The following is a 25708-nucleotide window of genomic DNA, read 5'->3' on the forward strand; positions in this document are numbered from 1 at the left end:
GTGGTGGGGGGGCCAGAGCCACAGGATGGCTTCCCCTCTGAGGGACGAGGAGGAGGAGGAGGAGGAGATGGTGGTGTCGGAGGAGGAAGACGAGGAGGAAGAAGAGGGCGACGAGGAGGAGGAGGAGGTGGAGGCGGCCGACGAGGACTACGAGGAGGACGACGACGAGGGAGTACTCGGGCGCGGGCCGGGCCACGACCGGGGCCGCGACCGCCACAGCCCCCCCGGCTGCCACCTCTTCCCGCCGCCGCCGCCGCCGCCGCCGCCACTGCCCCCGCCGCCGCCGCCCCCGCCGCCAGGTAAGCGGCCGCCGACTCCCTCCCCCAGCCCGAGCCGGAGCCGCGGGCGCGCGAGGCCCGGGCGGGGGCGAGGCACCCACCGCGCGGCCGAGCCGAGGCGAATCCGGGGCGCGGGGCGCCGTCTCGGGCCCGTCGCCCGGCGGCGGTCCGAGCGGTCCGGGCGGGCGGCAGCGGCCGCCCGGCCAGGCCTCCTCCCCTCCCCCGCCGCACCCCTCCCCCGCCGCCGCCGCCGCCGCCGCCGCCGCTGCCGCCGCCCGGGCTGGAGAGCGCTGGGCGCGAGCTGCGCGCGCGGACCGGGCCACTCGGTCGCGGCTTTCGGGGGAGGAGGAGGAGGAGATTTTTTTTTTTTTTACCCTCGGCGGGGAGGGGGTAGGCAGGAAACGGCCGAGGCGAAGCCAGGGCCCCCTCCCTGGCCGCGCGAGGGACCGCGGAGACCCTGGCGGCCGGACGGCGGCGTGGGGGAGGGGCGCGTGGGGGAGGGGCGGCCGCGCGGGCGCCCCTGGGGCTCGGGCCCCGGTGGGGTTGGACCGTGGGGAAGTGGGGTTTGCCTGCGAAGAACGGACCACGGCCCTCACAACCCCCCGTCAGGAGTTGGGAAGGCTAGGGTGGGTGGCGGGTGTCCATCGGACCCCCACACCTGCGGGGACTTCGATGCCCGCCAACTCTGGAGCGTGCGGTGGCACGTGGGGGAGGGGTCGTGTGAATGTTTGCGGGCGGCTGACGACTAGGGGCAGGTGGTGGCCACACTTCATGCAGACCACTTCCTGGAATGAGACTGGCCCCGGCCCCCTCTCCCCTGCTCGTACTAGGGAGCGCAGCCACTCGAGATTGGGGACCGAGAGGAGAGTGTCTGGGATACCAGATGCCCCCAACCCCACCCCCTTTATCTCTCCTCTGCTCTAGGCTCTTTTGTGTCAAGTGCGCTCCCACCCCCGCCATGACCCCGTCAGTCTGGGGTGGCCGAGCTGCCCAGCTGTGACTCTCACGTGGCTGCCATTCACTGTCACTCTCCCGCTGAAACCACCCACACCCTGACCACGTTGGGGGGCGTGAACTGCCCACCCAGCTGTTGTGCAGCTTGACCGTCACTCAGCACCCCTCCCCGGGGATGACAAGTCATCCGCACTGTCTAGGTAGTTCTGCCCAGCGGTGAAGGGGCCTGACCGCTGCCTCGGGTCGGGGGCCCAATAGTGGCCCCCCTCTGGCCATCCTCTAGAGTGCTCTGCTAGTGTTTTTCAGGATAGAGCATCTTTCGGGTGGTCACACCCCCAGGCCTCTGGATGCCTTGCAGCAGAAATGCACCAAACTTCAAAACGTCTAACATCATACTCTTTGTAAAACTGTCATATTGATCTGTGTGGGTTCTGTGGGAAATGTTCCTGTCTAGTGGAGACAGCCTTTGAGGGACTGAAGCGCGGCGGGGGCGGGGGGAGGTACTTTCTTGGGGCGGAGGGGGGAGGGGGTATCTAATGGAAACAGGATAAAGTCCACTTCCCCCCTCCCGGGCTTGTCCGAAAACGGTAAAAGTTTTTAAAAAGTTATCCCGAGAGAGCCCACTGATTTTGCAGAACGGAAAAGGAATAAAGAACTGTGGGGAGGGGGTTACCTGGAAGACAGCAGAGGTGCTAAAGAGAAAGCAAGGATGTCAGGTTAAGTTAGGGGATGCGCAGTTCTCCCATTTGTCTATTCCAAACTTAGAATGGGGTATTTGGGGGCTTTTGATCCCGGATTTGGGTCTGTAAAGGGGAGTGGATGAAAGAATCTGAGGTCGAGGTGGGTCTTTGTGTCAGTACTCCCTCCCCTTTTCCCTCTGCTTTCTAAGCATCGTCAAATGTTTTAAAAATTGTATATCTGAAAAGAAAACCCACCTCCTCTCTCTGGCAGGGCAGTTTTATCTCCCTTTTAGCCCTCCAAGTCAACGGAGTGACCCAGATACACCCCCTCAGATGACTTTCTGAGGTAAAACTTTGGCAAAATATTTTTAGTCTGCCCATTATTTCTGTCTACATAAGTGTGGGCAAAATAATCCTCTGAGGCAATTTGTTTGGGCTGCCCCCCACCTCTTTCTCTTTAAGATGAACTGATAGCCGTTAGAGGTTCCTATTGTTTTTCATTCTGACGTCTTTGATTCTCACCATTTTGTTTTACATTCTTACCCAAGACCAATTTTTTCCCTTCCCCCCTCTCCAGTCTCCTTACATTGTTAAACGTTTAAAATAATAGCACTCGTGCTGATGGGGGAAGGGAGCAGGAAGCCCAAAACTCATTTCTTCGCCCTCCCTCTTCTGGCAAGTCTAGAGAAATAATATAACATAATGTATAGATGTGATTCCTTGGGGGTGGGGGTGGGGAATGATTGTGGGTGGTGCGGAAAATTCTGGTAGTTTCTTTGCAAAAGGTCTGAAAATACAAACCCACCCCCTGCATGCAATACGCATGTGCAGCAGACCTATTATGGTGGTTCGTTGTGGGGGAGGGAGGGGAATTTGAGAAAAAATAAATATATGTGTGAGAGATTGATGGTGAGATTAGAAGAAGAGAGGGGCGGGAGGCGAGGCTCTCGGCGAGGCCCCTCCCTCTCTCCGGCTCGCCAGGCCCCGCCCGGCCCCCTCGCCGCGCTCCTCCCTCGCCGTCTTCCGAGATCTGAGCTGGGATGTGGGAGAGTCTGGGCGCGCGGCCAGCATTGAGTGGCTGGTGAGGCAGAGGTTGGGACTTAGATTTGCTTTCCTGCCCTCCCTCTCCTTTCCTCGCCGTCTACTTTGCGTCCCCACAGCACCGCCGTCTTCCCAAGTTGGGGAACCTCCCGCTGTGTTGGGGAGTGGAGTTAACTGGCTGCGAGGTCCCAGGGCTGGTGTCCACCACTCCCCGCCCCCCACCCCCAGCTGGCGAAGACCGAGGCCATTTTCCTGATCCTCAGCCAGTTGGCCTGCCCTTGCCACTGCCCCGGCAGCCTCCGTTTCCATGTTCGTATTAGCGGGAGTCCCTGGGGTGAGGGACCGCTGGCTGCGGGGCACGGCGACTTACTGACTTCCTATTACGGTCCCTGCTCTGTTTTCACACCCCCGGCTGCCTGCAGGCACCTCCCCCGCCCCCCCCCCCCCCGCCACAGCCCCCCAATTTTAAAGTGCCGTCCCGCGCGACAGGGCACAGGATGCCGGAGCTGTGAGGAGAAGTAGCATTGAAGGAAGGAGGCGCCGCGATTCTGAGGCGCTGGAAACCGAGGCCTCCGGTGTAAATTGTGGCTAATTTTCCCTTGGCTGTGGTAGAGAAAAGGATTGTGTGTCTTAGAGCAAGGGGCTGGGCCCTGCCCAGGCTTTCCCCTCCAGCGCTGCTGCCTTTGCCTGAGCAGGACAGGTCTGGCTGGTTAGTCTAGTGCTTGCTGGGGGAGGGAGGCCTCACACCAGGGCCTCACTTCTGTGTGGCATCGGCTGTGTCTTCCTCCTGAAATAGTTACTCTCTGAACCCTAAGCCTCCACAGTGTGGCAGGGGTCATGGAGAATGGGAAGAGGGGGACATCTGGGAAGAACCAGCCCCAGCCTGTCTGACAGGGACATCTGGAGAGAAAGCCAGGGACCTAGCCCTGCTAAAAGCATGTACAGACTGTCCTCTGGGTTTGTGCTCATGAGTATGGGATGCTTGTGTGATGCTTGTGCATTTGAGAATGCATTTGAGGGGTGTGTCTATGCCTGTCCAGTGTCTTTGTGTGGGTCTCCCATACTGCTTAGATAGGAATGGGTTAGAATGCTTGAGACTACATTTGGAGGCAAGGGGTGAGACCCGGGGACAACGGGTAGGGTGCCTGAGTTCTCAAAGGGAACAGGGATGTGGATGTAGATTTGAAGGCACAATCGAGGCTGCTTGGGAGGAGGAGGGATGTTTAGGTAATTGTGGAGACCTTCTCCTGTGGGGCTAGGGAGTGACAAAGGAGCCAGACACCAAGATCCTGTGGGCCAGAAGTGAACATGGCTGACTGAGGGTTTCTTTTCCTCCAAGGCTATACTGGGGTGACAGGAGTCTGGGTGATTATCTGAGGAAGTGTAAATAGAGGCCTCACTCCTCACAGAAAGGATGTCAGGGCCCCAGGGTGTTAGTGTGAGAGCCCAGGTGTCCACCTTTGGCTCTGCCTTCTCAGCATCTGGCTTAGGGAGCTGCCAGCTTGTGTCTCCCCACTCCAAGTGCTGGGGTCAGGCCAGGCCAGCAGCTGGGCATGGCTTCCCCAGTTCCTGGGCAGGATGCCAGCTGGCTAAGTGAAGGGGAAGGCAGGAGGAGCCCTGGCGGCGACTAAAAGGACCTGCCACAGTCAGAGCCCATGGCCTAGAGCCTGGTCCCTTGTTAGTAGGAGGGGAGAGACAGGAGTGGTTTGGCTGCTCTCCTCTTCTGACCCCTGACCTCCCATTCAGAACCCAGGCATCCCAGAGTACTCGAAACACTCTCTGTTTGCGTCCAGCAAAGGGAGGCAAGGTTTGGAAGAGTTAATGCCGGATTTCCTAGAGAGCAGGAACCAAGGAGGTGAGGGAGGAAAAGGGCTGCAGAGGCTGGGAGCCTAGAGGCTTAGGTTTTCCGGTGCTGTCTGCTCCAAAGATAAGGATGACATTCGACTGCTGCCTTCAGCATTGGGCGTGAAGAAGAGAAAGCGAGGACCTAAGAAACAGAAGGAGAACAAGCCAGGAAAGCCCCGGAAACGCAAGAAGCTTGTAAGTGTTACGCACGCCTGTCTCTACAGTGAGGCTTGGAGACCCGTCCCAGAGACCTATGATTTCTCTGGGCCTGATTGCCATGGGAACCCTGAAGTCAGGGAGACCTGACTCGCTCTACCTGCCCCCACCCCCACCCCTGCTAGCCGGTATCTCCCATGTCTGGGACCTATCCTAGTGAAGAGCCCTTTTGTCGACTTTACTTGCCCTGCAGCACGAGAAGCTGTTGGAAGCACTGGAGGTAGACTGCATGAATTCACAGCCCAGCAGTCCTCTGTCTTCTTGGGCAGCTTACTTAGCTCTCTGTGCCTCAGTTTCTTCTACAAAAAAAAAGTGGATAAAAATAGATTAGTTGTTGTCTCATAGGATTGTTGTGAAGTTTAAAAGAGACGATGATATTTTGTGCTAGGAGGAGTTCCTGGCACATGCTAGGGCTCAAAAAATAGTATTTTTATTTCTCTCCCTTAGGACAGCGAGGAGGAATTTGGCTCTGAGCGAGATGAGTACCGGGAGAAGTCAGAGAGTGGAGGTAGTGAATATGGAACCGGACCAGGTCGGAAACGGAGACGGAAGCACCGAGAAAAAAAGGAGAAGAAGACAAAGCGGCGGAAAAAAGGGGAGGGAGAGGGAGGGCAAAAGGTGAGTAGATTTGGGGAGTGAGGGGAGAAATCTGTATCAATGACAAGCCTGAAGAGTAAGGGAGGGAGAGCCCTGGGCGAGCAGGGTGACAAATGGAGAGGCTGTGGTTTATGAGGAGTGGGATTGGACTGGGAATGGAGCAGAAAACTGGAAGCCCAGAGAAGCTGGTGGGTGGGCAGAGAGGCATGTCAGGGGCCAGGGGGAGTCCAGGACTGGAGCTGGGAGAGCACCTGCCTAACAGAAGCCTGGTATCCTAGCAAGTGGAACAGAAGTCATCAGCAACCCTGCTTCTGACCTGGGGCCTGGAGGACGTGGAACATGTGTTCTCCGAGGAAGATTACCACACACTCACCAACTACAAAGCCTTCAGCCAATTCATGAGGTATGGTAGGGCTGGGGAGCCTTCACGAGCCGACGCTTTTAATTTGGGGGAGGCCCTGGACCCCTCTGGGATCTGATGAAAGCTAAAAAATGGCTCTCCAGAGAAATTCACAGCACAGACACACAAAATTCCACATGTAATTTCAGAGAATTCCTGGACTCCCAGGATCCAAGCACTCTAGTCAGGAACTCTTCACTGGGGATCAGAGTTCCACGGCTAGGTTAGAAAACTCTGGTGACCGATGGCCCTCTCTGCTCTTAACAGTTCCAGTTTACCCTGCCTGACTTTTCTTCAGACTGGAGTGGAGAGGTGGCATCAGTGTTTCCCAGTTTCCTTTCCTCGGTTATCAAGTCTTCTCTGCCCTTCCCTTAGACAGCAGTAGTAATGGAGGATGCAGGCTGAGAGTGGGACTTGCGAGTCAATAGCTTCTAAAGTAGAGGAGAGAACAGTAGAGATGCCTTTGGGGAAGCAGGCACTTTAGCAGAGCCCTTCAGTGCTCTGGAGACAGCCTGCTAAAATTCAGGTCCTGGTGCTTCTTGGGCAACTCACTTCTTTGATCTTCAGTTTCTGCTTCTGTAAAATAGGCAAATAGTATGTACCTTGAGGAGGGACTGGCAACCCACTCCAGTATTCTTGCCTGGAGAATCCCATGGACAGAGGAGCCTGGGGGCCTATAGTCCAAGGGGTCACAAAGAGTCAAGACACGACTGAAGGGACTAAGTGGGTATTTTGGTTGGGTTTTGATGGGGTGGTGGATGGAAAGCTCAGCCCATTCCATATTCTGGGGCCCGGCAGAGTTCAGTCCCTGGTAGTGGTCATTAGTCCTGGTGTCTTACAGCTTCTCTACCAAAGACAGTGCTTCTGTCAGCACTGGGGTCACCTGTGTCCTCACAAGAGCTTAATACCCACCTCAGAGCAGAACAAGTGTGACCCATCAGACTCCACCTAATGGGACCCTTCATTAGGTTCTACCAAGGCCTGTGGAACTCATGAGAAAAACACAGAGAACCGTAACAGCTCCTAGTAGTGTTGTGAGGATGGAATAAGATACCGTGTGTGAAAGTGTTTTAGGAACTGTAAAGTAGTTGTCAGAAGTAGAGCATTTTTGGTAATCTTGTATCTTTTGGCTTTATCCTATTTAATCTGCATTTAAATTTTATTTTGCCTATTTCTTTTTTGTTCTTTCATATGTTTTTCTTGTTCTGTTAAACTTCTAAAAACTTATTATTTGTTTACTTTAAAATTGATGTTACTCATGAGAGAACATGTTTACACTACCCAGGAACCCTAGCTTGTACATTGACTTTATTGCTGAGGGAAATGGCAGTATTCCCTGACCATCTATCTGTGAAGGGTCCGAGTCTCCTGCCTCTGTATTTACAGGCCCCTCATTGCTAAGAAGAATCCTAAGATCCCAATGTCTAAGATGATGACCATTCTCGGGGCCAAGTGGAGAGAGTTCAGCGCCAACAACCCCTTCAAGGGGTCGGCGGCTGCTGTGGCAGCGGCAGCGGCAGCAGCGGCGGCAGCTGTAGCTGAGCAGGTGTCAGCCGCTGTCTCCTCGGCCACCCCCATAGCACCCTCCGGACCCCCCACCCTTCCACCACCCCCTGCTGCTGATATCCAGCCCCCACCCATCCGAAGAGCCAAAACCAAAGAGGGCAAAGGTAAGAAATCTTCTAGGTCGAACAGCTGTCACCCCACCTTCCAGACTGCATGTTCTCAAATTGTAGTCCAGAATGCTTATCTCCTTGGCCCTGGTGGTTGGAAAAGTGCTTCCTAGGAAGGGTCTCAGTAAGACCATAGCCCACTAAGAGGCCCAGAGACCTTCATGGCCTCCCTTATTCCAGGATATCGTGACCTCAGGCTTTTCTCCCTCACCTGCGTTCCTCACTCAGGTCCAGGCCACAAGCGGCGGAGTAAGAGCCCCCGAGTGCCCGACGGACGCAAGAAGCTTCGGGGAAAGAAGATGGCACCACTCAAAATCAAGCTAGGGCTTCTGGGTGGCAAGAGAAAGAAGGGCGGCTCGGTGAGAGGCCCCTCTGGTCTGTTAAACTCCTGGGGGTGGTCAGGGACCCGGGGTCCAGACACATGGGTCCGTGAGGACAGCTGAAGCGGGAGCCCAAGGCCTGGGGAGGGGAGTGGAATCCAGCCAGCGCCCCTGACAGCCATGGGGCTATGGGCAGTATGTTTTGCAGAGTGACGAGGGCCCCGAACCGGAGGCCGAGGAATCAGACCTGGACAGCGGCAGTGTCCACAGTGCCTCAGGCCGCCCCGATGGCCCCATCCGCACCAAGAAATTAAAACGAGGCCGGCCCGGAAGGAAGAAGAAGAAGGGTGAGGGGCATCAGCTGTGTGTGGCCCTGACAGTTAACTTTCCTCTCATTCCTTTGCTGTCCTTATTTTCAGTTGTGACTTCTTTATTCAACCCTTTTCTCTTTCTCTCCCCTCCCCCATTCATTTCTCTTGGCTCCCTTGGCCTCCGCTCGGGTGTATGACAGTTCTAGGCTGTCCCGCTGTGGCTGGGGAGGAGGAGATTGACGGCTACGAGACAGATCACCAGGATTACTGTGAGGTGTGCCAGCAGGGTGGGGAGATCATTCTGTGTGACACCTGCCCTCGTGCCTACCACCTCGTCTGCCTTGATCCTGAGCTTGACCGGGCTCCTGAGGGCAAGTGGAGCTGCCCTCACTGTGTGAGTACTGGAGCCGCCTCTTCGCCCCTCAGCGACCGCCTCCCCCATCTCTTTCCTCCATGATATCATTTGTCATCTTCCTACTCCCAGCTGCCTGGGCCTCTCAGCAACAGATGTTTAAGGGTCCAGGATCCTGTGTGTTCCTCTCCCTCATCCCCTTGGCCCCACCAAATCAGCATTGTTGAAAACTGAGGTGTCCTGTTTGTTTGTTCCCACCAATCTTCTCTGTACTTCTAGGATCTAGGCTTCCTGGTTGGTCTCTGTCTTCCATTCTCACTCCTTATCTTCTTTTTTGTGTCCTTGTCTGTCCTTGGCTTCCCAGGAAAAGGAGGGGGTCCAGTGGGAAGCCAAGGAGGAGGAGGAAGACTATGAAGAGGAGGGGGAGGAGGAAGGGGAGAAGGAGGAAGAAGATGACCACATGGAGTATTGCCGCGTGTGCAAGGACGGCGGGGAGCTGCTGTGCTGCGACGCCTGCATCTCCTCCTACCACATCCACTGTCTGAACCCCCCGCTGCCCGACATCCCCAACGGCGAATGGCTGTGTCCCCGATGCACCGTGAGTGGACCCGTCTCTCAGGGTTTCTTGTCAGCCCTGACTCCTCCTCCATCTTTGGGGCCCAAACGTCCGGCTCTTTCTCTTCTCTCCCCACACCAGACCTTTGATTCCCTTGTGGGACTCCCCCACCCTCCTACTCTAACGAGGGGCTCTTTACGCCTCTTTATTTCCTGTTTGTATCCACCCCGAAGTGTCCTGTGCTGAAAGGCCGTGTGCAGAAGATCCTGCACTGGCGGTGGGGAGAGCCACCCGTGGCCATGCCAGCCCCCCAGCAGGCAGACGGGAATCCGGATGCCCCACCGCCACGACCTCTTCAAGGCAGATCCGAGCGAGAGTTCTTTGTCAAGTGGGTGGGCCTGTCCTACTGGCACTGCTCCTGGGCCAAGGAGCTGCAGGTACAAGGGTGTCTCTGTCCCGTCTCCTGTGGCCCCGTTCACTGCTGCTCTCCCTCTCTCACCCACCTCTTCTCCCGTCTTCTGTCCCTCATATTACGTCTCTGGCCCCCAGACCCTACCAGCTCTCTTAGTTTCCATACTTGGGTCTCTTGGTCTCTGGCTGTCTTTCCCTCAGTCTCTGTTAGACTCGTCCCCTGAGGTGTAACGGAGCCTTCCTTAGCCTTCCTTAATTCCCATGTCTTACCCTTTATCTATCTTAACCATGTTTTACGGACACCCCTAGTCTTAATAACCTGTTCCTTCCTCGTTTTACTTATTACCTCCTCACTCAGGTCCTGTCTCAGACTCCGTTCTCTTGCATGTTACTCATTTTCTTGCTTTGACTTTAACTTTCTGTGTCCTTCATCCCACCACTCCCATGGCTCATTTTCCCGTACCATTCCCCCTGCCGGCCGCTGCCCCGGCTCCTTGTGTCCCCTCAGGATGTCGGGACTATCTCTTCCTTCCTCTGTACCCCACCAGCTGGAAATCTTCCACTTGGTGATGTACCGAAACTACCAACGGAAGAATGACATGGATGAGCCCCCACCCCTGGACTATGGCTCTGGTGAGGACGATGGCAAGAGTGACAAGCGCAAGGTGAAGGACCCACACTACGCCGAGATGGAGGAGAAGTACTATCGTTTTGGCATCAAGCCAGAGTGGATGACCGTCCACCGGATCATCAACCACAGGTAAGCCCTTGGTCCACGGGAAGGCCGACCTGGGTTTTGCCACTGTTCTTGTTGCATTATGGCCCCATGTTAGATAATTGACCTAACTGGGTAATTCCCACCACAGCCCCAGCCTCTCTGGCTTTGTTTCCTCTATGGAGGTGGGAGAAACCAGGAAAAAAGTCCAGCCCAGCACGAACACCTTTGTCCTTGCTTCCTCTAATCTCGAACAGCTTAAGAAATGACCCAGGAGTCTGGGGATTTGGATGTGATAAAAACAAAACATGATTTATACAGACCAATGTTTCTAGTATTTCTGTCTTCATAGTACCTATCATTACCAATGTTTTACTGTCTTTTTATTTTTCTGTTTCATCACGGTCTTCTCCAGTAGCATGTGAGCTCCATGGGAATCAGTCATTTGTCTGCTTAGTTCTACTGAATCACCTATGCCTGGAACAGTGCCTGGCATGTAGTAGATGCTTAGTAAATATTGATTGGATGAACAAATGACATTAAAGCTGGGGATGTTTTGTGATAGTTGATTTTTAGGAAGTCATCTGGAAAAAGGTAGGATAGTCCTTCAGCCTTTCTAAACTCCCTTTCAGAGGCCCACCATTGAAGATTAGGTGACAAATTCTGTGTGTTAATTGATAATTGTGTTTATTATGACTCTTTTCTACTTGTGACACATTATTTTTCTCCTCCTGCCTCTTCTTCTGGCTTCCCTCTTCACAGTGTGGATAAAAAGGGGAATTACCACTATCTAGTGAAATGGAGGGACTTGCCCTATGACCAGTCCACATGGGAGGAAGATGAAATGAACATCCCTGAATATGAAGACCACAAGCAGAGCTACTGGAGACACCGGTGAGTGAACCAGATCGTGGGTTAGAGGGCGTCTGAGGGTGGGGGCATTAAATGAGGTGCAGTAGGGACAGACTCAGTCTAGAATTTAGGGTAATGGGAGCTGGGGCTGGGTTGTTTGCAGTGGGGTCCATAAAGAGGCAGTGTGAGGAACAGAGATAAGATCTAGCCTGACTCATGGGGAAGAGGATGCTGAGGAGTCGGGAGGGTGGTCTCTAGAGCTGAAATCCAAGGGGTGAGGCTAAAGAACCTGGGAGAAAGGAAATGTATAAAAATCCAGATTATGGAAAGTGGGAAGTAGGTCTGGAATTGCTTCAGAAGATGGGGGTCCCAAGGCCCCAGTCTCACTCAGACCCACTCTTTTCCCAGAGAACTAATTATGGGGGAGGACCCTGCTCAGCCCCGCAAGTATAAGAAGAAGAAGAAGGAGTTGCAGGGTGATGGGCCTCCCAGTTCTCCTACTAACGATGTAAGTCCTCCACTTGGCCTGTCTCTCATTTCTGGAGCCTCAGGGATCGAAGATTTCCTGGGAGCTTCTGACAGAACATCCCATAGGTTCCACAGCTTCTTTGAGCTCTTCCTTCAGTCAGCTTTGCCCTAGGTTTACTGGGGATTTGCACACAGGAATAAGAGTCTCCAGGGACAGCTGTACACAGGCCTCTTTTGCTGTTTCCTTCCCTGCAGTACTCCCAGGTCTTGATTCAAGGAACAAGGGGGAGGCACTGCAGACTAGAACTTTTCATAAGCTCAGGCCAGAGGAGAGGGACTCGCAATCCTACTTGATACCAATGCCAGGGACGGGGAGGACGAGACCAGGACCAGATGAGTGGCTGCTGGTTCCCTTGAGCTTTCTGACTTGATTCTACAGCCTACAGTGAAATATGAGACTCAGCCACGCTTCATCACAGCCACAGGAGGCACACTACACATGTATCAGCTGGAAGGATTGAACTGGCTACGCTTCTCATGGGCCCAGGGCACTGATACCATTTTGGCTGATGAAATGGGGCTGGGCAAGACCATACAAACCATCGTCTTCCTCTACTCACTCTATAAGGAGGTGCTGGCTCCTAGGGCCCTAGCCTGGACTGGGGAAGGTGGGAGTGGAGGGTGAGGGCAGAGGACTAGGGGAGGGGCGTGGCAGGCAGTGGAGTTGGGTATACAACCGCAGGCCTCAACTAATGGGGCTCCCTCTCCCCACCTTCCACTCCCAGGGCCACACAAAGGGTCCCTTCCTGGTGAGTGCCCCGCTGTCCACCATCATCAACTGGGAGCGGGAGTTCCAGATGTGGGCACCCAAGTTCTATGTAGTGACATACACGGGTGACAAGGACAGTCGAGCCATCATTCGTGAGAATGAGTTTTCCTTTGAAGACAACGCCATCAAAGGTGGCAAGAAAGCTTTTAAGATGAAGGTCAGACTCCCTATCTCATGTCCTCCAAAGTCCTCAGATCTGTCATTTCATTGCCCCAACCAGAACTTTCTTATATTCCTCATTCAGCTTTCTCCCTCCTTCCCCCACCTTCCCTCATGCCTCTGCACTCCAGTCCTGGAGATGTAGCAGGTTATTCCCGGGGGCATTCATGGATTGCTTCGAACTGGACAGGTGGGGGAAGCTTGGGGGCCACATCCTGTAGTCCCTGCGTGGAGTCAAGGTTGGAGGCCTGGACTACCAGCTGCCTTTGGGAGTCTCAGGACAGGGTGTCTGGGTAGAGAATGGGGGTGGGGGTCTAGATGCTCGGGTGCAGGCTGGCAGCCACAGGGACCATGGTTTTGTCAACAGAGGGAGGCACAGGTGAAGTTCCATGTTCTCCTGACATCATATGAGCTGATCACCATTGATCAGGCAGCTCTCGGCTCCATCCGCTGGGCCTGTCTCGTGGTGGATGAGGCCCATCGGCTCAAGAACAACCAGTCCAAGGTGAGTGAGGTACCCAGGCTTCAGAAACTTGAGGCTCCGGACTCCTACTTGCCCCTATCCTAAAACACAAAGCTTGGGGGACTTTCAGCAGCCCAGGAGGCAGTGCAGGGAGAAGTCCAGTTTGGAAGCAAGACAGGACTAGGGGTCCGAGGGCATCTGATCCTGAAGGAAGTAGGAGCTGGAGGCAGGGAGAGCCGAGGGCCAGCTGCTTGCCACTGATGGACCCTTTCTCCTGCTTTTCCTTGCCCCATTTTCTAGTTTTTCAGGGTCCTCAATGGCTACAAGATAGATCATAAGTTGCTGCTGACAGGGACTCCATTGCAGAATAATCTGGAGGAGCTCTTCCATCTGCTGAACTTCCTCACCCCAGAGAGGTTTAAGTAAGTGGTGGCTCAGGAGGGTGGTCTACAGAGAGGAGAGGTGGAGGGTCTGAGAAAATGAGAGCGTGCAGGAGTCATCTAAAGTGAAGACTAGAGCCTGAGGTCAGGGGCAAAGAACCAACGCCCATTCATGTTTTAATCTCCTTCTGGCTACTAGCAACCTGGAGGGCTTCCTGGAGGAGTTTGCTGACATATCCAAAGAAGACCAGATTAAGAAACTTCATGACTTGCTGGGGCCACACATGCTGCGGAGGCTCAAGGCAGATGTCTTTAAGAACATGCCAGCCAAAACAGAGCTCATCGTTCGCGTGGAGCTGAGCCCCATGCAGAAGTGAGATGCCGAGCGGGTTCCCTGGACCAGGGTTGAGGATGTGGTAACAACTTTGCAAGCGTCGGTGACCAAATGTAACCTCACAATTGCTTCCATTATTGTGTCTCTTCTGTGCACCTACCCTGGGCTTTAGGAAATACTACAAGTATATCCTGACCCGAAATTTTGAGGCCTTGAATTCACGAGGTGGTGGGAACCAGGTGTCGCTGCTGAACATCATGATGGATCTTAAGAAGTGCTGCAACCATCCGTACCTCTTTCCTGTGGCTGCTATGGTAGATACGGGAGCTGGGACGGTGAAATGCCTGGCTGTCTGGAAATAGGAGCAGCCAAGAGTGCAGGGCTGGAGCTAAGCTGGGAGGCCAGGGACTAGTTTTCTGAGAGGAGTAGTAATTGCAAAGGTGTGGAGCCTGGATTTGGGCTTCCAGCTTTCTAGACGTCATCAGAATATGAGGGTGTGTTTCCTGACCCTCTCCTCCTCCTCTTTCCCTGCCTTTTTTTTTTCAGGAGTCCCCCAAACTTCCCAGTGGGGCTTATGAGGGTGGGGCACTTATTAAGGCGTCTGGGAAGCTCATGCTGCTGCAGAAGATGCTGCGAAAGCTGAAAGAGCAAGGACACAGAGTGCTCATCTTCTCGCAGGTGACCCGTGCCGGTAGTTCCTCCTCACCATCAGATAATCCCTTCCCTCGTTGCTATGGTTGCCCCGGGATGAAAGGTTAGGCAGTTACACCCTTAAGGGTTTCTGGAACAGCTCTGTTCATCTTGGCCTCCAATCCGTGTTCTTAATTCAAGCCATTGGAAGCTGTAGTCCAGTTTCTTTAAAGCCAAAAGGGGAGAAGGGGGAGGGCGAGCCATCTGCCTCCTAAAGGAGTCTCTGGGGCTGGGACTGTTTTTTAATCTTCCTAGGGAAGGAAGAGAGTGCAGACCTTTTGGAAATCTGATGAAAGCTGTGGGTCTGCTCTCCAGAAAACTGCACACATGATGAGACAATCTTGTACAGATTTTCAGGGGGTTCATAGATTTCCCTGCAACCGTGTTACGGGTGTCAGAGGAGAACCTCTGCTGTAGGAGAAATGGTCTTAAATCAAGAGAAAATGACAGGGTATCCCAGGAGGAGCTAGGGGTACATATGACAGGGCAGGGGTACAGGTGTAAGGACTGGGGTCGAGGAAGAGTAAAGGACAGGGCAAACAGTGCAGCCCACCGCCTCATTGTTCTAGACTCCTGCCTCTTCTCTTTCTCTAGATGACCAAAATGTTAGACTTACTGGAGGACTTCTTAGACTACGAGGGCTACAAGTATGAGCGCATTGATGGCGGCATCACTGGTGCCCTGAGGCAGGAGGCCATTGACCGCTTCAATGGTGAGGGGGCCTTGGTCCTGCTGGGTGTACACAGCCTGAGAGACCTGTGCCTGGGTCCCTGGGAGGGTGTGGACCTGCGAGGATGTCAGTTACCTTGGCTTTTTCTTTTTTTGAAATATTTATTTATGGCTGTGCTGAGTCTTCATTGCTTTGCTGGCTTTTTCTCTAGTTGTGGCGAGTGGGGGCTGCTCTCTGGTTGTAGTGCTCAGGCTTCCCATTGCGGTGGCTTCTTTTGTTGTGGAGCACAGGCTCTAGGCACTCAGGCTTTGGTAGCTGCGGCATGGGGTCTCAGTAGTTGTGACTCCAGGGCTCTAGAGCATAGGCTGAGTTAGTTGGGGGATCTTCCCAGACCAGGGACTGAACCTGTGTCTCCAGCATTGGCAGGCAGATTTTTTACCACTGAGCCACCAGGGAAGCCCCCACCTGGGCTTGTGAGTTGAAGGCATTGTTGTTTGTAGTCAGGGAATATCTGGGAGCAGGTAGCCGGAACTGCTGAGTACAAGAAAGGCCTGATCTCCTGATTCTTGCCTCCCAGCTCATGGGGCCCAACAATTCTGTTTCCTCCTCTCCACCCGGGCCGGAGGCCTGGGCATCAATCTGGCCACTGCTGACACTGTCATCATCTTCGATTCAGACTGGAACCCCCATAATGATATCCAGGTGAGAACTCCCCTCCTGGAGCCCCTTGGAGCAAGGAGACACGGGTATCTGTGCTAGGGTCAGAAATAAACCTCTTGAGGGGGAGAAGGCCCTTTCTTGTCAGCCTTTTTTCCACAGCATGTAGCGGGGGGCTCTCCCCCACCCCTCCCCTGGCCCATCCTTACTTTCCGACCCCTGTAGGCCTTCAGCCGTGCTCATCGGATCGGCCAGGCCAACAAAGTGATGATTTACCGGTTTGTGACTCGCGCCTCGGTGGAAGAGCGAATCACACAGGTGGCCAAGAGAAAGATGATGCTGACACATCTGGTGGTGCGGCCCGGGCTGGGCTCCAAGGCGGGCTCCATGTCCAAGCAGGAGCTGGACGACATCCTCAAATTTGGTACCGAGGAGCTATTTAAGGATGAAAATGAGGGTGAGAGCCTTTTCTGCAGCTCCCTGAAAACAGGTCTCTGCTGTCTGTGAGCACTGCTGAAACTTCCCAAACAAAACCTCTCCTCTGCATCCTTGGAGGACGGCTGGCTCCTTTCCTTACCTACAAGGTTGACATAATACACATCTCTGTAGACGCCCAGGGAAGAGGCCTCCTCCAGAGCTCCGTGGGAAGGAGGCAGAGGGAATGGCTTTTCCTGAGCTTTGTAAAGTTCTGCTTGAGGTTCTGGTTGGAGCTCAGAGTCCACTCTCGTTCCCTGACTCCACTAGGTGAGAACAAGGAGGAGGACAGCAGTGTGATTCACTACGACAACGAGGCCATTGCTCGGCTTTTGGACCGGAATCAGGATGCAACTGAGGACACTGACGTGCAGAACATGAACGAGTATCTCAGCTCCTTCAAGGTGGCCCAGTATGTGGTTCGGGAAGAAGACAAGGTGAGTGGCTTGGGGCCAGACACTGGCCACCTGGGGCCATCTCTGAAGGGTGGTAGCCAATGTCCAAATAGGAGGATCCCCCTTTGCTCTTGTTTTTTAATCTGATCTCTCACCCCAGTGTCTAGCAAAAAGCGGTCAGTTGTGGGACCTCAGACAACTTGGTCTGAAGGATGAGACTGGACACTGGAGAAAACATAGGCACAGCATGTAGTGATCAATTTGGAAGGCTGCCTTCTGAATAGAGTAGGAGGGAGGCATAGGGAACTGGAGGAGAGGCTTAGAAAAGAGAAGCAATGGGGAGGAGAAGCAAGTTGCAGGTAAGAGGTGAGGACAGCGTGCTACATGGAGGATTTATGTGTCTAGAGTAGACGAGGTCTGGGGCTGGGCTGCAGCAGGAGAGCAGGGGTTTGTGGTTGCTGGGGGCTGGGTAAAGGGGCACGGTCTTCAGTGTGGGTCCTGCTGCCCTTCAGATTGAGGAAATTGAACGAGAGATCATCAAGCAGGAAGAGAACGTTGACCCCGACTACTGGGAGAAGCTGCTGCGGCACCACTATGAGCAACAGCAGGAAGACCTGGCGCGGAACCTCGGCAAGGGCAAGCGGGTCCGCAAGCAGGTCAACTACAATGACGCTGCTCAGGAGGACCAAGGTGACGACTGTGCCCAACAGAGGAGAAGGGGAGCGTGCTGAGAAGGGGCTTGGAGGCTGGGGGCATTGAGAGGAAATGAGTGGCTGAGCAGTCAGGGCCTTCCCTTCTCAGGAGAAAGAGATTAGGACCCTAGGAAGGGTCACCAGGGGCTCCCCGGAGGCCAGGTGGATTTGCAGGTGACCTGAGCGCTCTCGCAGTCGCAGAGGGCACCAATGGACACGCAGGGGCCTTTGTTTAGAGTGGGTTATGCAAGTGTCAGGCAGTGGGGGTGAGTGGACCTGCCTTGTGGCCCAGATTGTGGGCAGCCCTCCAGTATCTCTAGGAGGGCCGAGGCCAGAGTGAAGGTGCAAAAGTCTCTGAGGGGAGGTGTCCAGGCAGAAAGGGCCCCACGTGGGCTTATCCAGGTAGCCATCACTGACCGCTGAGCCCTTCTCCTCACAGATAACCAGTCAGAATACTCAGTGGGATCAGAGGAGGAGGATGAAGACTTTGATGAGCGTCCTGAAGGTGGCATCTATTTTCCTTTTTCCCACACCTCTTCCCATTTCACTTCCCATTGTCTTTTAAGCCTACTGTTTTTATACAGAGTGCTCACTTGTAGGAACAGTAAAGATTTCAGATAAGCAGAGAGGAGAAAATATCTATAATTTCGTTACTGCTAAAATTTGGAATATATAACCTTGTAGGCTTTGACACCTAGATGAGAGATCAAGAAAGGTTACATCATTTTACACTCCCAGCAGTAATCTTGGCTTGCATCAAATAGTTGCTACTGATTGTTTAGAATGACTTGATTCTTTTGGACCTACTGGGTTGGTAGTTCTGGGAAGAAAATTAGAAGCACCTCAGACACAACAGGCATTCCTTGTGTTGCATGTCCTATGGACGTGGAGAGCTAGGAAAGAATGAGGGGTGGAGGATATGGTGGTTTAGTAACGAGGGTCACCATCTCCCCACCAGGGCGTCGACAGTCAAAGAGGCAGCTTCGGAACGAAAAGGATAAGCCACTGCCTCCACTGCTGGCTCGAGTTGGGGGCAACATTGAGGTGAGAGCTGGCCTAGGCCCCTGCGGAGAGAATGAGGGGAGTTGAGGCTGAGTTACCGAGGGCAGAACAGACCAAGAAATGAGGCCCTGGACATTCATCATCCACTCCCTCCTTGCCCCCATCCTCAGGTGCTGGGATTCAACACCCGTCAGCGGAAGGCCTTCCTCAACGCAGTGATGCGCTGGGGCATGCCCCCGCAGGACGCCTTCACCACCCAGTGGCTGGTGCGGGACCTCAGGGGCAAGACTGAGAAAGAGTTCAAGTGAGTGTGGGTGACCCGGGGCTGAGCTGGGGGGAAGGGCAGGAGCTTTGGGTGTTATTTTCTTCCTTTCGGCCACCATATGATGTGACCTTACTCACCTGATCACCACGCTCCCTGCCAGACGTTTCCTGGCTTGGTTTCCTAGGGGGTGGGCTCAGCCTCTGCCACCTCCCCTCAGCTGAGCCTAGAGCAGAGAGGCCAGGCGCTCCCTACTGTGGGAGAGGCAGGTGAGACAGGAGCCTCGCCTGGGCTGTCCTTGCCTCACAGGCTTTGGCCACGATAACCCAGCCAGGGGAGCTGGTGGGAAGGATGAAGATCAGACTGATGGGGCCTAAGAGTGAAGTACCAAGGTTGGGGGGCCGTGGAAATGTGGTGGGGGGCAGATGGAGGAGTTAGGATTTGGGGGAGCCCATGATGGTGAAATTGAAAGACCCAGGGAGGAGCCCTGGAGGTACTCAGGAGCTCAGGTTCAGGGTTCAGTCATCCCTGTACCCCTTCACTGCCTTTTCCCCTCCTAAGGTCTCCTGACCCACCTCCCCCGCATGCTCCTTAGGGCCTATGTGTCTTTGTTTATGCGCCATCTCTGTGAGCCCGGGGCAGACGGCTCTGAAACCTTTGCGGACGGAGTCCCTCGGGAGGGGCTGAGTCGCCAGCAAGTGTTGACCCGCATTGGAGTCATGTCTCTCGTCAAGAAAAAGGTATTGGTCTTCCCCTCACCCAAAGAGTCAGGTCGGCTGCCTAGGCCCCATGCATCCTCAGCCTTCTATCCCTGGCTCCAGGAGCCAGAGTGGAACTGACCCCTGTCCTGCAACCCCCCGCACCCTGCAGGTACAGGAGTTCGAGCACATCAATGGGCGCTGGTCTATGCCGGAGCTGATGCCTGACCCCAGTGCTGACTCCAAGCGCTCCTCCAGAGCCTCCTCTCCTACCAAAACGTCTCCCACCACTCCTGAGGCCTCAGCTGCAAACAGCCCTTGCACCTCAAAACCTGGTAATCAGCTCAGGATGACAGGGGAGACCGACGGGGCCAGTTTCCATCAGATGCAGAGGGCATGGAACTGGGGTGGGGAGTTTCTGCCTTCTTCACTCTGCCTTACCCCTGCAGCTACTCCAGCTCCCAGCGAGAAAGGAGATGGCATAAGGACACCTCTGGAGAAGGATGAAGCAGAAAACCAGGAGGAGAAGCCAGAAAAGAATAGCAGGATTGGGGAGAAGATGGAGACAGAGGTGTGTGGCTACCTGGCTGCCTTGGAGGCAGTGGCAGGGTCTTGCAGACAGGAGCCTGGAGCCCTCCAGGTCATCCTGACTCTGCTGTCCTTTTCCAGGCTGATACTCCTAGCCCAGCCCCATCCCTGGGAGAGCGGCTGGAGCCAAGGAAGATGCCTCTAGAGGATGAGGTGCCAGGGGTACCTGGAGAGATGGAGCCTGAACTTGGGTACCGGGGGGACAGAGAGAAGTCAGGTGGGTGCATGGCCTTAAGTGTGATGGGGCTTAGAATTTGGGGGCTCCCTCTTCTGGGGTCAGGGGATGAGGGTGACATCCTCCCTTCCTGTCCCCTGCCCCCTCCCACAGCCACGGAGTCGACGCCAGGAGAGAGGGGGGAGGAGAAGCCGATGGATGGACAGGAACACAGGGAGAGGCCGGAGGGGGAGACAGGGGATTTGGGCAAGAGAGGTAATGGGTGGAAGAATGGGACCCCTGGGTCCTTGAGGGATCAGGGGAGGTGGAATCTGGGGAACCAAACGCCTGGGTGGGTAGCTCTTCAAGGGCCCATACAGTACAGAGAGGAGTCCTGGGACCCGGGTGGAGACTGTCCCCCGAGATGTGAGCTCTGCCCCGTCTGCCACAGCAGAAGACGTGAAAGGGGACCGGGAGCTTCGGTCTGGGCCTCCTCGAGATGAGCCACGGTCCAATGGGCGACGTGAGGAAAAGGCAGAGAAACCGCGGTTCATGTTCAACATTGCAGATGGTGGCTTCACAGGTGGGGGGCTCTCATTGTCTCCCAATCCTAACTTGAACCTTGTTTGTAATTAGTTTGTTCCTGACCCCTCTCTTCACCTTCCTCTCGAAGAGCCTGTGGTCCTGTCACCTGTTCACTTCCTTCCTCTGTACCTGTCTGTGGGGCTGGGCATGGTTCTCAAACCCCTGATGCCATGTCTGTCCTCTCTCCTCTCTGCAGAGCTTCACACGCTGTGGCAGAATGAGGAGCGGGCGGCTATTTCCTCGGGGAAACTCAACGAGATCTGGCACCGAAGACACGACTATTGGCTCCTGGCTGGTATTGTCCTGTATCCTTTGTTACAAATACGAGGCAAGAGATGTTTTCTCTGCCTGGAGCGAGGAGAACCACAGAAGAGTCCATCTCTAGGGAGGGGAGCCTCATGCCACACTTTGGAGCAGTCAGGCCAAAAGGAAGGTGTGTGCACAGCCCCCACCAGCCCTGTTAAGTTCCTTGATGGTCCCCTTCCTTCGTCGGCAGCCATGGCTACGCACGGTGGCAGGACATCCAGAATGATGCTCAGTTTGCCATTATCAATGAGCCATTTAAAACTGAAGCCAATAAGGGGAACTTTCTGGAGATGAAAAATAAATTCTTGGCCCGGAGATTCAAGGTGAGGATGAGGGAGGAAAGGAACAGTGTTGAAGAGGGGTTTGAGTCAGAGGTAGGACCAGATCTGGTTGGAATGTAGGCAAGGTTGACCCCTTGAGAGCCAAGGCGATGCTTGAGGCCAAGACACCCGAGTGTCACCTTGTGTTTGGGCCCATGGGCTGGATCAGGGTGGAGCTGGGGTTGCTCTGGACCAGCGAGGGGGCGGGGGGGCAGTGTGGGTCTCTGCCCCTAGTACTCAGCCCCTGCCTGGGCCTCAGCTCCTGGAGCAGGCGCTGGTGATTGAGGAGCAGCTGCGGCGGGCGGCCTACCTGAACCTATCACAGGAGCCGGCGCACCCCGCCATGGCCCTCCACGCCCGCTTCGCCGAGGCCGAGTGCCTGGCCGAGAGCCACCAGCACCTCTCCAAGGAGTCGCTGGCGGGGAACAAGCCGGCCAACGCCGTCCTGCACAAGGGTAAGGGCCGCGGCGGCCCCGCGCGGGGGAGGGCCCACAGCGCTGCGTAAGTCTTCACCCCGCACCCCTCAAAATCTCCCCACCCCTCCGACCCCTTTACCCTCTGAACCACCCCCCCACCCCGACCTCTAACCCCACCCCAACCCGCCTGATACCCCCTTGGTTTTTAGCCTCTAGAAATTGTGCCGCCAGCCCTTATCCATGCCTAATAGCATTCACGTCAGTGCCCACAAGTGGGATCCCCCAACCCCTTGACCTCCCCCATCTCCATGAGACTGTGCCACATCCCCTCCATGGGGCAGAACTTCTTCACTGACCCACACACCTGCCATACTGTTCATAGCACCCTGTCTGGGGCCTTGGCCTGTATATAGTCCACAAGAGTTCTTATCCTGGGTCCCACAAATCACATTCCTCACATCTCACTCACCCCACGAGGCAGAAACCACTACCATCCCACCCTCTGACCCTACCCCATGAAATTTCCCTTTGATCTTCAACCCTTCCTCCCAAACCCTCATGCCTTGATAATAGTAGATTAAGTTCCAAAGCCCTCTAACCGTCTAATCCTGACTGACTCCTGGCCCCTTAGACTCCTGTTCTAATTCCTTGAACTTGTAATGCTGACCCTCTAACCTCCCCCCACCCCCGCCCGACATATTAAAACCTTGATTCCTTAAGTCTTTGACATCATTTACCACCTCCCATGCCTCCTGACTATTTCCTCCCCATCATCCCCAACCCCCAAACTTCCCTCTTCCAATATGGGATGTTCTGACAACTCCCCGCCCCGTTTTCTCCAATGTCCTCCCTGTCTCCCTTTTCTCCATATTCCCTTTTCCTTCCTTCTCTTTCTCCATCTGTCTTTTGTGGTGATCTGGTCTCTTTGCCTCTTTACCTGACACTTCTTTTTCCCCCGAGCTGCTCTCTTTTAATGTCTACTTCTGTCATATTCTTGGTCTCTGATTCTTTGGCATCTGTGTCCTCTCTCTCTCTCTGGCTATATCTGTCTGCCTGACTCCACATCTTTTCCTGGCTCCATCTCTCTCTTTCCCTGTCTTTCTCTCGCCTTTCTTTCTCCGTGGCCCGGGCCCCAGTTCTGAACCAGCTGGAGGAGTTGCTGAGCGACATGAAGGCGGACGTGACCCGCCTGCCAGCCACGCTGTCCCGAATACCCCCCATCGCAGCCCGCCTTCAGATGTCCGAGCGCAGCATCCTCAGCCGGCTGGCCAGCAAGGGCACAGAGACTCACCCCACACCGGTAACCCTTCCCCCGACTCCACTTTCCCTGTTGGTACTCCTGCACACAGACAGATGCTTCCTTCAGAATCCTATACAGTGTGGAAAACGCCCACACACACTCCTCAGTGTGGAGTCCCCCTGCCTCTGCCATACCCCCCAGTAGCTCTGGATTTCTCCCCTACAGCTTCTCCCTCTCAGGCTGTGGCCCCTCTAACTTGGGCTCGCTCTCTCTTCCAGGCCTTCCCCCCGGGTCCGTACGCTACACCTCCGGGGTACGGGGCGGCCTTCAGCGCCGCACCCGTCGGGGCCCTGGCCGCCGCAGGCGCCAATTACAGCCAGATGCCAGCAGGGTCCTTCATCACAGGTCAGCTGCTGACTTCCCGCCTCCTCCTCGTTGCCCTCTTCCTTTCCCAAGCTTCACCCCTGCTCAGCTGCCCTTTACTTGTCCAGCCCATCTCACTTCCTTGGATGTGCCCAGGGTTTCATGGAATGGAGTGCTTCTAGACATTATTTTTCCCATCCCTAACTTCTCTTACATCCCCATCGTCAGAAACCCCATCCAGGGCTTTACTGGTTCTGTGGACTAGTACCTGAGCCACCTACTCCTGGGTTACTTCAGAGAAAGTGTGAAATCAGAAGGGGGTTATAGTGAATGCTGGAGCACGAGTCCCATCACACACACAGTGGGGCGTCTCAGGAGAGGGGTCCGCCCTGCTCTGCACACCCTAGAAAATTGGACCTGGCATGAGGTGACCTAGAAGTAAGAACATAACTGTGGTCAGGAAGCAGTGGACGATGGGTAGAGAAGTAGGGATTGACCCTTCCTTACCCCCTTCCCAAACAGCCGCCACCAACGGCCCTCCAGTGCTGGTGAAGAAGGAGAAGGAAATGGTGGGGGCACTGGTGGCAGACGGGCTGGATCGGAAGGAGCCCCGAACCGGGGAGGTGATCTGTATAGACGACTGACCGGATCCCAGGCCTGCCCTTCACCCAGGTCCCGGCCCCGAGGTCGACCCCCAGCTCAGGCTCTGGGGCCTGCTGCCAGTCCTCCACCTTCCCCACCCCTTGGGCCACCACTGGGCTAGGAGCCCCTCTGCCCCTCTCTATAGTTCTCTTCAAGAAGGGCCCTTGTTTTTCTCCACCCCATGCACCTTTCCCACCGCGCTTTGAAGACTGTGCTGGTGAGAAGGGGTCTGGGTGGAAGGTGGTGAGCAGGGTCTTCCGAGTACCTTTATCCCCCACTGCCAAACACACGCAGCTTCCCAATAAAACGGTTCTGGGGAGGAGAGAGGTGGAGCCTCCCCAGGTTTTAATCCTGCAACATCAACTCCATCTCTTGCAGAAGTGGGGGGTTAGCTTCGCCTGGCTTGTAGGAACTTTGGTGGGGAAGAGCTTTGAAGAGAGGCAGGTGACTTTAGAGAGGGGTGACAATGAGCCCTAGGAAGGTGGAAGAGAAGAGGAGGGGCAGCTCCATGTTTCCTTCCCCTCCCTCCCTGCAGATGGAGGGTGGAGCAGTTATCAGGGAGGGAGTCCATTGCTGTTCAGCCTCAGAATAAAGGAGCCATTCACTGGCTCAGTTACCTCCTGCGTACCGGCATCTTGTGTTGGCAATCTTCCCCCCTCCCTAGGGACCAATGACCACCCCTGCAAAGAGTAACATTTGGGTGATACTCCCTTAAGCCAAAGAGGAGCTCCCCAATCTGTTCTAGGGACCCAAGTAACCTAGAAAGGGTGGCAGAGAACACAATGGGCCAGACATGGGGGGAGCCCCCAGTTTGGGGGCTCAGGTTCTTGGAGGATTTCTACCTTCCCTCCTGAAGACCTGGATGTGGACTAGAGTGGGTCAGGCAGGGGGCCTAGTCAGGGGACTACCTTGCCTTCAAGACCAGAGCAGAATAGCAGAGGGCAGGCTGGGGAGATATGGGCACACCCTCCTCCCCAGGAGGGGCTGGGGAGAGTGGCAGTTTGCATGGCGAACCCCCCACTTCCTCTTTGCTCCCCTTCACTTTCTGGCTGCCCCTCTCCCAGTCTCTTCACACCCACTCCGGGCCTGTCCCAGTTCCCTCTTCTGTATCAGGTTTATTGGTTGTACATATAAATTATACTTTCCTTTCTGTGTGCTCTGTTATTTTTGAGTGGGGGAGTTCTTTGGTTGCAGGGAGGGGGAGGGATAGGAAAAGGAAGGGTGTTGATTTCTGCCATTTTCTATTCATTTCTCTCTTTAAAAAATCTTGTTGACTTTCCCTTTTCTTGTTTTTATTTCTTGGATCATCAACTAAAATTCCAAGGACCCTTTTCCAACCCTAACCCCGAGGTGATGAGCTCAGTGTGGAGGGTGACAGCAGGATACCTCACAGGCCCCAGGGTGGGGCCAGCGAGGCGGGGTTCACTGGACAGAAGTGGAATGGGAGGGGCACCTGACAAGGTCCACAGCTGCCTTCAGGCATCCTTTGGAGCATCCTTTCCACCTTCAGGTTGTTTAGTTCTGCCAAGAGTCAGCAGAGGTCACTACAGCTTCACAGGTTCAGTTCCCAGTTTGCAGAAGCACACTTATATTTTAAAGGAACTGGGGGGAGGGTGGTCAGACCTGCATAGCTTGCCAAAGATGTGAACTGCTAGACACTGCACCTTGACGTGTATTGTTCACTACCGGAGCTTCTTAGAAGCTGAGACCAGACACTTAA

At 54.9% G+C, this 25708-nt stretch overlaps 2 protein-coding genes and 1 non-coding gene across 11 annotated transcripts in view; 2 read left to right on the forward strand and 1 right to left on the reverse strand.

Annotated features, from left to right (window-relative positions):
- Positions 1–25138, forward strand: CHD3 (chromodomain helicase DNA binding protein 3). 9 transcript variants are annotated; one of them, XM_027519528.1, is made up of 40 exons: positions 1–299; positions 4881–4993; positions 5462–5632; positions 5890–6014; positions 7398–7681; positions 7913–8043; positions 8201–8351; positions 8516–8709; positions 9032–9265; positions 9457–9660; positions 10183–10394; positions 11112–11243; positions 11610–11709; positions 12109–12300; positions 12455–12655; positions 13025–13162; positions 13421–13542; positions 13700–13873; positions 14007–14148; positions 14381–14512; positions 15119–15236; positions 15772–15896; positions 16077–16308; positions 16596–16762; positions 17233–17410; positions 17852–17917; positions 18371–18456; positions 18585–18718; positions 19272–19416; positions 19547–19709; positions 19824–19945; positions 20044–20179; positions 20291–20392; positions 20568–20699; positions 20898–21006; positions 21198–21330; positions 21587–21828; positions 22880–23043; positions 23262–23388; positions 23869–25138. In XM_027519528.1, the coding sequence occupies exons 1-40, from the start codon at positions 26–28 to the stop codon at positions 24107–24109; spliced, it is 6348 nt and encodes a 2115-aa protein (XP_027375329.1). In that variant the 5' UTR covers positions 1–25; the 3' UTR covers positions 24110–25138. The 9 variants fall into 9 exon arrangements, with proteins under 9 accessions (XP_027375329.1, XP_027375334.1, XP_027375330.1 ...); XM_027519533.1 differs by having other exon boundaries at positions 21587–21782; XM_027519529.1 differs by having other exon boundaries at positions 20571–20699.
- The window catches only part of RNF227 (ring finger protein 227), a 23659-nt gene continuing 2943 nt past the window's right edge, over positions 4993–25708 (reverse strand). The window contains exon 3 of the mRNA XM_027519555.1: positions 4993–5313. The gene's annotated coding sequence lies outside the window, so the exon portion shown is untranslated. The remainder of the gene's footprint in view (positions 5314–25708) is intronic.
- LOC113878683 lies at positions 18848–18987 on the forward strand. Its single transcript, XR_003507102.1, has one exon.

The sequence above is a fragment of the Bos indicus x Bos taurus genome, chromosome 19, assembly GCF_003369695.1.
Source record: "Bos indicus x Bos taurus breed Angus x Brahman F1 hybrid chromosome 19, Bos_hybrid_MaternalHap_v2.0, whole genome shotgun sequence".
Classification (NCBI taxonomy): Eukaryota; Metazoa; Chordata; class Mammalia; order Artiodactyla; family Bovidae; genus Bos; species Bos indicus x Bos taurus.